This window comes from Balaenoptera physalus (assembly GCF_965194825.1).
Source record: "Balaenoptera physalus genome assembly, chromosome: 17".
In the NCBI taxonomy this organism is placed as follows: domain Eukaryota; kingdom Metazoa; phylum Chordata; class Mammalia; order Artiodactyla; family Balaenopteridae; genus Balaenoptera; species Balaenoptera physalus.
The window spans coordinates 12,378,840-12,391,089 of record NC_138895.1 but is presented as its reverse complement, the minus strand read 5'-3'; the positions used below and the strand labels follow the sequence as shown (position 1 = coordinate 12,391,089).

Below are 12,250 nucleotides of genomic sequence, written 5' to 3'. Positions count from 1 at the left end.
CTGTCTGCCAAAGATACAGGAGTATGCAAAGTCCCTCTTCTCTCCTCACCCCCTCCTTCCCTCGAGTCTTGGTTCGTTTGGTAGCCGGGGATATGGATCTAGGGCGCCGTTGCTGGGCCACCTGCCTGTTGCCACACCCCCACCCACCCCCGGGGCTGTGAGACAGCAGGGAGTCCAGCTCGATGATTGGCCGCAAGGGGTCATGTAGCCTGGGTGTGGCTGAGTCTGCCTGCCTGTCTGGCTCTGTCTGGGTGTCTGAGTTACCGAAACGCATGTTGTTTGTTCCTCTTCATCCTCTTCCGAGACGGTTGTTGTTTTCAAGCTTGACGGTGAGAGAAAAGCTTGTATGAAATCCTCTCTTTGCCTCCCCACCTCCCCCCAAATAAAAGGGGGCGTAAACATTGGTCCACTGGAGAAGCCCCGGGGGGTGTGGGGGGGTGGTGGGGCCTGCCTGCTGAAAGGGCAGTGCCGCTGGGGCCGGGGCCGCACTAGAGCTCACACCAGAGCACCTGCTTTCTGTGCACTCACAGAACACCCCATTCCCAGCAGAGCAGGGGTGCCCAGGCCACCACAGGTCCAGGCCAGGGGCTCACGATGGCTTTTTGTCTGAGGGCCCTGTTAGGCCCAGACTGGTGCCACTGTTGCTGCCAGCCTCCGGGGACACCGCCACCCTGGAGCCCACACATGCCCAGCCGCTCTGCTCACTGGATAGCCCTCAGAGCATCACATCTCCAGCTGCCCCTGCAGGATCATGGGAGGCTTTACACCCGCTGGTCTCCGGGCTTCCTCATCTCCCCCACACTAGGTGCCCCTTCCCCTTTTCCCAGGAGGGGCTGCCTGCCGTTACTCAGCAGTGGCTTCATAGGTCACCGTCAGTGGGCCTGGCCCTGCCAGAGGGATCCTGCTCCCCCTCTTGCTTTTAGGCAGTCTCACCTGGCAAGGTACTTGTCCCAAGCACGTTGGCTTCCCTCCCAAGAACAAACCCTTTCTGTGCACATCTTTGGAGAGGTGAGCTCCTTGCAGAGGCCAGAGCGAGCGCAAGCCGCGGAGTAGGGGTGGAAGGAGTCCACGGCTCCCCCAGGACCTGGCGGCGCTTAGTGCTATTCATCCTGCCTCTTCTCGCTGGTTTGGCTCTGAGCAAGTCCTTAGAGCCCCTCTTTTCCACTGCCTAGTAGGCTAGCAGGGGCTACCCTCTCAGCCCCAGTAGTCTGTTCCTCTTGGACTCTTCACCACGTGGCAGGCTGCCTCTGGGCAGGACCACCAGTGTCTGGCACCCGCGAGGTGAGGCAGGCAGCATCCTTAAGGACCTGAGGCCAGCAGGGGAGGCAGAGGGGCTCAGGCTTGGGAGGAACCTGTGTGTGTGCATGGAGTGAGGTGTGCGTGGACGTGTGTGCACGCGTGCCAGCTCTTCTTCTATCTCCCATGGGGACAGTTGAATTGGGGGCATTTTTCTACAAGAAACAGCCTTCTCTTCCCCCAGCAGGGACTGGCTGTTACGTAACGTCCATCAAAGGCATTTCCAGCCAGGAGAGAACCTCACCAAGACAGCTGGTGTGGCCCAAGGGTGGGCCAGGTGGGAAGTGGGCATAAGGATAAACCCCCCCCCCCAGATTCAATGGGAGCCCCAGCGGGAGAGGGTGGTGGCGTTGCTGTTGCCGGGGCCCAGAACTGCAAGCTGACTGCCCGCCCCACCCTGCCCCGCCTTTTCTCTGTCTCCTGGGGTGCTGCTGGAGCGGCAGTATCCGCCCTCTCCGTCTGGACGCTGGTGTGCAGCAAGAAGCTGGCTGCGTGTTTGTGGGGGGGCCTCCTGGTGCCTGGGAGGCGACAAAGATGAGGCGGTTTCTCCTGACTGTGTACATGAATATTTGTATGATTAACACAGACTAAAAAAACCCTGAAGAAAAAAAAAATCCAACTTCTCACTCGCTTGATTAACGTTGCAGTTATCGGTCAGGCAAGAGAAGTGGCAGGTAGCCCTACGAAAGGCACACAGGCTTCCTGAGAAAGCAGGTGCTGCAGGTAGAAGGAGGAGGACACAGGGGAAGTCTTTAGGAATTTGCTCTTGAGGAATTTGAGGATTTCGAGTCTTTGGGGATTTACCTGAGGAAGTCACTGGGAATTAAGTAAGGGCCATTCCCTAGAGGAATCTTCTGGAGCGGCAAAGGGCAGTTGAAGAGAAAGGTAGATAATAAAAGGAGTGACAGTTCTTTTGAAAATAAAAGAACCCTGGGAAGGATCTGGGCAGGGAGGTGTAGAAGGTTAGTTTTCAAGAAGGACAAATGTAGTTGGAAATATAAGATCATTGTGGAGAGGCAATATAGTGCAGCTGTTAATGTCATGGACTTGAGGACCAGCCTGCTCTACCCCTCACTAACTGGGTGATCATGGCCACGTTACTTCACCTTTCTGTTTTCATTTGTCTGAAAAATGGGGAATAATAATGCTGGTAGTACTTGTCCCACAGGTGGTCGTGAGCATTAAGTGAATATGTAAATATTAAATATATAAAGCTAATATAAAGCTCTTAGGACAGTGTCAGGTCCTGAGCACGGTGACTATTGGTTATTATAGTTCATTCAACAGACTTTTAATTTATGAAAAATGAATCATGTTTTTTCAAATACAAATGCACCTGTGATCCTAAAAACCAACACTTTCCACCTCCTTTCAAATCCTTTAGTTTGGGGGATGGGATGTGCTGAGAAGAGGTAAGAGAGAGAACTAAGAAAAGCCAGGAGATAAGCAGGGAAGTGAATCATTTTAAAATCTATTAAAACTTTACCCTCTTATTCAGAATAACATGTATCTTTCAGGTTTTGATAGCTGAAAATTAAATTTCCTGGTATGCTATATATTGAGTTAAAAAAATAAATTCCATGCTAAATACAATAAACTTTTGAAATGAAGGCATTTTATAGAAAATTGTTATGCTAATAAGTTAATCAGTATATAGGCAATACTTTTCATTGCTTGGTGGCTTTCATTTTTTTACTTTTGTAAAGCTAATCTAGGTTAGCTTTAAAATATTGCTTTTTGCAATTATAATAATTCTGAAAATATCAGTTTAGTAAATAGCTAATGTGTATACATGCCCAAATAGATCATTCTTAAAAAATTAAAGAAAATTTTGGAATTTCATTCCCAAAGTGAATATCTGTACTAAAAAATTTCCCCCAATTATTCTTCACCAGAAAAGAAAGTGTGTCGTAGATGAAACTTCGAGAGGAGATGAATCTGGACATCTCAGGAGTGGAGATATTCGGGAACCAGAGCAGATTACTCAAAAGTAAGAAGAAAAAACCCTCCCAGGTAAGATCCTTCTTCCTGGCCCTGGGAACAGGGATGTGCCTGGGGGTTCTCAGGCATTGGAGAAGCTGATAATCAGATTTTCAGCTATGAGAAATCTCAGTTGGCAGCCCAGCTGTGAGCAGAATTAACCGCTGTCCTGTAAGTGCTGATATGATTCTGGGAATTTAGTTTTGCTTCTTGGGGACAGCCCTGGAATAGCATGAAAATTCCAGAAAATTGTATCACATTTTGGCACTGAGCATGTTTAAGTCCCCTTTTGGAGCAAGACTTTTCTCAGAAATGGTATATGTTGTGAAAATTAATCAACAGGTATTTATTAGTCTCTTCATTTTTAGCACTGTGCAAAACACAGATGTAAATGCTGACTCTAAGATGTAGTTCCGGAAATCACTGCTAATTTGAGCCACCTACAATTTGGAAATGACTTTGTTTTACAGAAACTGGTTATATGTGACTGAATCTAAATTTCTGGCCCTTTGTGGTCTAGAACTGCTCAGGAATAATATGAAGATGACTGTTACTTAGGTGCTTAGGAGGGCTGCAGGCTGGAAGAAGAGGGGTTTTGGAGAGGAAGACTTGTGTTTCTTGAATAAAGGTCTTTCTCTGCTTGGAGAAGGACTGTTGCCTGGAAATGGACATTTGCCTTCTTATCAGGGAGGAGTAAGGGATGGCTGGCTGCTGAAATTTAAAAAAAAGATAACTCTGAAATTGAGTCAGAGGTTTGATTGGGTACCAAGCTAATGTATTAATTTTTCTATTAATTAACTTAATTAATTTTGCTATTAATATGCTAAGCCTCCCTAAAAAACTAAGGATCCTAGCAGCTTCTGCATTTCTAGCAGGTAGGAATTTCTTTATTCTATGACACAGGTTAAAAATTTACTCATTTAACAAATATTCCCCAACTGTCTACCATGTGTCAGGCACTCTTTTAAGCAATGGGAATTCAGGGCACAAAACAGACAAAAATCTTAGGCCTTGTGGTGTGGGAGAAAGATAAAAAGGAGAGAAAGCAGAGAAGGGAAATGGGAAGCGTGAGGTGGAGCGTGCTAACAGCCCCAGGCAGGGGGTCTAGAAAGCCTGCAAAGAATGCCGTTTGGGAGGAGATCTGGGGGAAGTCTCTGGATGGTGTGTTCTAAATTAAACTTTGGCTTGAGCTGCAGTTTAACAGGATAGCAAGAAATTTCACTTCAGCTGTGTTCTGAGAGTCCTTCCCCTTCTTCAGATGATAAGGGGTCTGCAAGGGTTTATGTCTTTGTCCCCTAAGTAAGTTTTGAGCCCCTCATCTTGCTCCAGCCTGGTTGCCCCTGAGGTCTCAGTGTCCAACCCTCTGTGGTTACTTGGAGGGGCCAGATGTGGGCCCAGGAATCTTAATGTCTACAAAGTCCTGACTTAATTTTGTCACCCAGGCATCCAAGTGCTATCTCACCAGAGCCTCTCCCCTATGGGGACACAAGTCTGGGCTACTCTGGGAACTCCCCGCAAAACTCTCCAACCTGTCTTTAGTCTAGAGGCCCCTCATGATGGGGGTACTTCTCTTCCTAAAATTTCAGCACACGTCTTTTTTTCTTTCTTTTTTTTTCTGGCCGCGCCGCATGGCTGGTGGAGTCTTAGCTCCTCGACCAGGGATTGAACCTGGGCATAAGAACGTGGAGTCCTAACCACTGGACCACCAGGGAGTTCCCAGCACGCACCTTTCCAACAGCCCAAACAAAAGCATACATAGGTGGTTGTTTTCCATGTGTCTGACTACCTTTGTTTTTAACCTCTGAGGCTAGGGCAGCAAGGGAGTGACCTTTTCAAGATAAATCAGGAGAGCACTCATTCCTTCGAGTGAGATTCCTAAAGTACTAAGGACAAACCAGAATTAATGTCTAATAAATTACCTTGCCATTCGTTCAAATAATGTGGTCTCTACAAATTAGTTCTATTTGTCAGTATACTCAGAGAACTGAATGAAGAATACTTTTGTTCCCCCTTTGCCTATTAGCGTTATGATTATTTGTGCTTGACGTTGGAGGGGGGAAGACATTCCTTTACTAATATCCTGTTACCCAGACTATTTCCTGTCTCTCCCTTCTCCACCCCACACCAGTTGGGGTAGACTGCCAAAAGTTCAGTTTATCTAAAAATTCCAGTAAATGTGAAAGTAGAGAGTTGACAATGGTGAGCAGAGATTAGGAGACTAAAACAGAGAAACGAAGGTCAAGTGTAAGAAAGGTGGAAGTGGGAGGAGGGGGACAGGGAAGGAGACGGAGTGTTGAGAAATGGAAGAGAAGGGACAAAGCAGAAAATAAAATTAAAGAGACAGGATGAGGGAGCGAAACAAGAGAGAACTATAGAACAAGGAGTCAGAAGGACAAGGAAGAAGCAAGTGAGGAGCACTGATTCAGTGTTAAACTCATACAGTTCTGGCGGTCAGAAGTTTAACACGGGTGTCAGTGGGCTGAAATCAGTGTGTTGCTAGGCTGTGTTTCTTTCTGGAGGCTCTAGAGGAGAATCCATTTCCTTGGGTTTTCCAGCTCTCGGAGGCTGCCTGCACACCTTGGCTCATGGCCCTTTTCCTCTTCCATCTGTAAAGCATATCTCTAGTCATTCTCTGATCTTCAATGTTATCTCTCTTACCATTCTTCTGTAGTCACATCTCTCTCTCCATAGTCAGGAAAGGCTCTCCATTTGTAAGGACCAGGGTGATTAGATTGGGCCCACTTGGATAATCCAGTATAATCTCCCTATCTTAAGGTCGTTAATAATCACATCCATAAAGTCTGTTTTGCCATGAAAGGCCTGAGAATTAGGATGTGCACATCTGGGGGGACCATGATTGTGCCTGTCACAGAGATCAGGTAGCCTTAATCGGAACCCTTTCTATAGGTCAGAAGACCAGCCAGTGCATTGCCAGGTAAGTGTATTTCCAGACCAGGCCATGTCAAATGTGTTTTAGTCTACATACCATTTGAAATGTAGAAATAGAATGTCATTTATGCTCAAAGAAATAAAATGTGTGTATCTTGGTAAATAAAAATGCATATATATTTTTATGTTCTGATGTAAGACAGCAAAAAAATAAATAAATGGTTGACCTATGAAACCTTATATGAAATCGCCTTCTCTGATAGCCTGGAGACCAGGATTAGGTAGTGAGCCACTGAAGTGGCAGTTTATTTAACCCTGCATGAACCGGAGCCATGCAACCATTGCTGAGGATCATGGTCAGCATGTCCTTTCTTTCCTCGATGCTTCTTTGCTAAGATGCTTGTGGATTCAGAATAATAGCAGGTGATTCCAGATGACAACTCCACAAGATGCTTACGTGGCCCCTCCTCAGATGGAGAGTTGATCCTTGTTTCTGTGTAGCTGAGGGGCATTCTGTAGAATTCATTCCCTCACTCAGAGACATCCATGTGCATGCATTTGCCACAACCGTGGTAACTAGAAACTAGCCCTATGTGGGAAACATTGGCCAGATTGCCTCCAGGAATTCCACCATCTGATTCTGATTCTAATTCCTGCCCTATTCTCATCGCAGCCACTCTTGTACCAGCTCTCTGGGAAAGCTGGGAGTGGAAGTAAAAAATTTCGTGTGAGAAAGAAAAAAGAGGTCTGGGAGAGAAAGAGAAGATGAGCTTTGTGACTTGTAAGTTCCTATTCAAAAACAGGACTGATGGTTTGCTTAGAGTCCTCAGGAAGGAAATGTAGTGGCTCAAATTATCCCCAGATGGGGCTGTTTATCTCATTGTTCCCTTCAAATGGAAAGTAGCACTCAATTGTTGAGTAGAGTTCTGAGCACTTACTGGTCACTGGCACTGTCAGTATTGGGTATTTTCATGGGTCTTGTTGGATGAGAGAGTTTATATACATAAGAAGTCACATTACATTTGTCTATGTGTATCAACATATACAAACTCATGTAAAACCATCTTATACTTGTTAAATACTTGACTTTTCAGAGTTCTTTCACTTCAGCTATTTCACCTGGTCTTGCAGCAATTAGGAATATAAACAGAGAAGATATGAAAACACAGTCAGAGAGATTAGCCGTATTATTCTCATCTCACTTGGTCACAGGGCTAGTTTGTGAGCACTTAGATCAGAACCAGGTTCTTAATTTTCAAACCAGGGCTCTTTCTACTTAATTATGTCAATTAAAAAAAAATTCCAGTAACTCAAGAGTTAGAGCAGAGTTTTAGTTATGTCAGAACTATCAGCTATAACACCAATTCCCACTTACAATGTATATTTAACTTTAATTAACGGTAATTTGGTGGTGAGGCAGAATAAGAAACAAAGAAAAAAGGAAACGGCATTTCATGCAGTGTTACATAAAAACATAACAAGATCTTGAAAAATGCAATATTACATAAAGAACTAAGGAAGACCTGGGGAAAAACAAACACTTGCTGCTTACTATTTTAGAAATAGCATATGGTTTCTACCACATGATGAATATAAGGATCAAACAAGTAAATGAAGAGATGACCTCTGAGCATAAGTGTTCAACGTGCACAGAGCAGAGCATTTTCTGGTCAGTGTTATTAATCCCACTGAAAATGGGGTGAGTGATATGCCTTTAAATTTAAATTTAGGCTGTAGAATTTAGAATTCTGTCCTTTACCTCATGTGTTTCTTTTTCTTAGTCTGACTAATCTAAGCCTGTTGGACAAAAATTATTTTAACTTAAAATTGTCAAACACATTGTTTGGGGCTGGCTTGGGCCCAGAATGATTTTCTGGATCATTTATATCATTTAACCAGGCTGAAGTTTTGTTTTTGTTTTTGTTTTTATGCCAATCTACAAGTACACACAAAACTTCTTCCTTCCTGGTTTTATTTGTCAGTTTTCAGTAAGTGACAATTTGTAATCTTTCAAAAATATACTTTAAAATAATGCGATTTGTCTTTACCTAATAATTTCTTCCTGCCTTTGAAATATTTCTGTAGCCATATTGAATATGACAGGAAAAATCTCCACACACACAAAAAATTCCTCCTAAATTCTCATGTTTGTTTTGCTGATGATATTTAAAGGCAGATATGAATACTACGTTTAGTTAAATAGATGAAAAGTGGCTTTGGTTTTGAAATACTACTTTAGTCTATAAGGAATGAGGTCTGGCTCACATAAAGGGCAGGCTCATAAGCCTGTCCAATGCCACTGTCTTACCTCATGCAAGGAGCATAAAACAACTCTTCAGGCTTTTATTCATTAAAATGGAATGTGTGTTTCCATTAGGAGTTCTACTCAAAGAGTGAATCTGCATACTGAGAAAATTATGTAGCAATCATCTTTCCTTAACCTAAAAATAAAATACAAATGTGGAAAAGTTCACAGCATTTCATGTCCCCTACCCTCCCCCATCAAGACCACCTGGAGACATGACTGAACCAAGAGGAGGTACTTTGGGCCCTCAATGGGCTCAATATTAATAGTCTGTGCAATAACTTCGAGGTCCTTCTCTGATTAGCTGTGTTTTCTCATTTGCATTTGTAGGCTGGAGGACAACTGGAAAGTCCATATCTGAAAATAAACAAAGAAAACCAGTAAACACCCTCTTATGTTACATTTCATTTAATGGGGCAAGTGGTAGATATTTTTGTTGAAATGATGATTAGCAAATCCATTCAATTCCTAAGATACTAAGGATCCTTCCCTTTAAAGGACTTCAAAAGGGAGGATACACTGTCTTTATTCTTCATTTAAGTTCTATTAGTTGTAGAATTATAAAACCAAAGCACTAAGCCCAGATTTCACTTTGAGGCAATTTCTAAAGCTGATAAACTTGAGCTTTAGTTTTCACCATTTTGTGGGGATGAGGACAGGGCTGCCACCCATGTCATATAGACTACAGTGTGTATCTATATGAAAAATACCTCTAGAATCGTGCAGTGGACAATTGCATATATGGCTGTAGTTGGGAGAGAGGTCAATACCCAGAGTTTGCTTAGGTGAAGAGTCTAATAGGAAGCTCTCCACATAAAGCTAGTACCCTAAATGGTTATGTGCTATGTAAATCACCATACCCTTAAATCTGCAAGGAAATTTGCTAGTCTTGAGTTTTGATGAGGAAGTGAAGAGTTCCCTTAAAAATGTCTGTTAGCAAGCTAATGAGCACACAATTTGACAGGTCAAATTTACAATACCTGTGTGTTCTAAGAAACCTCAGGCTGATAATTTAGTTTAAAATGGTCCAATGCAAAAGCACAGAGCAGAAGTGAATGGCCCCAACCTTCAACCCAGGCCTCAAAGAATCCCCCCCAAATTGCAAGAAACATAAACTCATAGTAAAAAACAGAGAGATGGGAGAGATAGGGAGAAATAGAGAGAGAGGGAGAGAGATGGGGGGAGGGGGAACATTACACATAGAAACAATGCACACTGAGTGAGAGCCAGTAGAAACAACAGAAAGCCAGTCAGACCCAGAAAGACTTCAAATCCTGCACTTACCAGACACAGAATAAGAAAGAATTAGATTTGTTTTTCAAATGATCAAATGGATTTTGAAATTAATAATAATAAAAAATCTCTTTTAGACATTAAAACATCTGAAATTTTTAAAGCTTGATGAATGGGTTTAACAGCTAAAGAGAGAATTAATGGAATAGAAGACAAATTTGAGGAGATTAATCAGAATGTGACACAGGGAAACAAAGATATAAAATAGGAAAGAGGCTAAAGGACATGAAGACTAGAGTGATATTCTGACTTATATTTAATAAGACTTTCGTAAAGAAATGTAAAGAAAAGAAGAGTCGAGGTAATATTTGACGATTTAACGGCTGAGAATTTCCTGGAATTGATAAAAGACACCAATCCACAGATTCAAGAACCAACTAGGATAAATTAAAGAGAAATTCATATTTAAACATCTTAGTGATATTGAAGAATACCAAGGATAACGGTTTTTAAAGCAATCTCACTTTCCAATAGCAGATATGGAAGCCAGAAAACTATGAAATTATATTTACAATATACTATAAGAAGATATCAACCTAAATTTGTTGATAAACCCTCTTATTGCTACATTTATTTTTTTAAGCATGATTTACAGGTATTTTCAGACAGTAAAAACAGAAGTTGTGCCACCAGCAGACCTAATTTAAAAGTTATAATTCAGACAGAAAGAAGTGTTATCATATGGAAAAATTTGTGCTGTATATAGAAATGATTAGTAGATTTGTAAGTAAAACTAAACAATTATGTATTATATGAAGCAATAATAATTTATGAGACTTAAAATTGAGATAAAATTATGACAATAGTATGTAAATCAGAAAGGAGATGATGAGAATTAAAGAGTTATAAAGTTCTTGTATTGTTCAGGAGAGGGTAAAGATAAGAATTAACTTTCAACTTTGGTAACTTAAGTATTCTTGATAAATTTTTAAGGCAGCCCTAAAAAAATAGAACAGAGAATATAATTTCCAAACTGGAGGAGAGAAAGAAATGGAATGTGAAAAAAAAAATTCTATCAGTACAGAAGAAAGAAAAAAAGGAAAGAAAATAGAAACAGAAAAAATATGCCAACTTAAAGTGATAATTATAATAATAAAATATTAACAGAAAGCATGTATATAGTACTTATTATGTGTCTAGCACTGTTCTCAGTGCTTTATGTATATTAACTCAATAATAGCACTACAAGGTAGGGTAATTATGATAGCTATTTTACAGATAAACTGAGGGACAGAATGTTTTAAGTAACTAGCCTACATTACACAGGTAGTAAGAAATAGAGCTAGTTTTAAAACCTGGGCAGTATTTCTCAGAATCTGTTTTCTTAAAGACTGTGCTATACTGTCTCTCACAAAGAGTAAGTTCATAGAAAAAAACATATATCATTAGTTATAAAAAATACAAATGGACTCTATTTAAAAGAAAAAACATGGCCAGACTGAATAAATCCCCCCAGCAATATGCTGTTTACAAAGGACACATCAAAAAACATAAGGACAAAAAAACGTTGAGAATAGAAGGATGGAAACATATTTACTACACAAACACTAATGAAAAGAAAGCTAATATAACTGTATTTTAAAAACAAAGTATGAGACAAAAAGCATTGCTAGAGCTAGAGGGTAACTACATAATAATAACATATTCAATTAACCAAGTAGCCATAAAAATTCTAAACTTATATATGCTAATAACATAGCCTCAAAATATAGGAAGCAAAAATTGACAGAACTTTATAGAGAAATAGAAAAATCCATCGGCACAGTGGAAGACTTGAATGCTTCTCTCAGTAACTGACGGATAAAGCAAGCAAAAAAATCTTTAAGGATATAAAGGATTTGAAAAGTGTAATGTTGTGAACTGAATCGTGTCCCTGCCCCCCAACCCCCTTTATATGTTGAAGTTCTAATCCCCAGTCCCTCAGAATGTGACCATATTTGGAGAGGAGGTCTTTAAAGAGGTAATTATGTTAAAATGAGGTCCTCAGAGTGGGCCTTAGTCCAGTATGACTTGTGTACTTAGGACACAGTCATACATAGAGGGAAGGCCTTGTGAAGACACAAGATGAAAATGACCATCTACATGCCAAGAAGAGCGGCCTTAAGGAAACCAATCCTGTGACACCTTGATCTTGGGTTTCTAACCTACAGAATTGCCAAAGAATAAATTTCTCTTTTTCAAATCACCCAGACTGTGGTACTTTGTTACAGCAGCCCTAGCAAACTAATACATACAACAAATTAGCTTTATTTAATAGTCATACATGGAACAGTGAACCTAACAAATGCAAAATGTACTGTTTTGAAGCAATGTGGAACATATGTAAAATCAGTTAAGTTCTAGGCTCTAAGCAGGCCTCAAGACATTTCAAAATATTGTTTCATGCTGTCCACATTTTCTGACAATAATGCAGTTCAGTTAGACACAAACAATAATAAAGAATGAGAAAAGACCCCACAGGTTTACAAATTAAGACACATATAGACC

At 41.2% G+C, this 12,250-nt stretch overlaps 2 protein-coding genes across 7 annotated transcripts in view; one reads left to right on the top strand and one right to left on the bottom strand.

Moving 5' to 3' along the window:
- Nucleotides 1–12,250, top strand: part of LOC309646918 (uncharacterized protein) — a 366,785-nt gene that overhangs the window by 23,726 nt on the left and 330,809 nt on the right. For all 6 annotated transcript variants that reach the window (XR_014255648.1, XR_014255649.1, XR_014255650.1 and 3 more), the window contains exon 2: nucleotides 3,192–3,309. Coding sequence is in view for 3 of the 6 variants with exons in the window: in XM_082433760.1 (XP_082289886.1) it covers nucleotides 3,211–3,309 (99 nt within the window). In the remaining 3 variants the exon portion in view is untranslated. The remainder of the gene's footprint in view (nucleotides 1–3,191; nucleotides 3,310–12,250) is intronic.
- DNAJC5B (DnaJ heat shock protein family (Hsp40) member C5 beta) overlaps nucleotides 3,322–12,250 on the bottom strand; it is a 54,154-nt gene continuing 45,225 nt past the window's right edge. Inside the window, exon 4 of the mRNA XM_082433751.1 lies at nucleotides 3,322–8,827. Coding sequence (XP_082289877.1) covers nucleotides 8,733–8,827 — 95 coding nt within the window. The 3' untranslated portion in view covers nucleotides 3,322–8,732. The remainder of the gene's footprint in view (nucleotides 8,828–12,250) is intronic.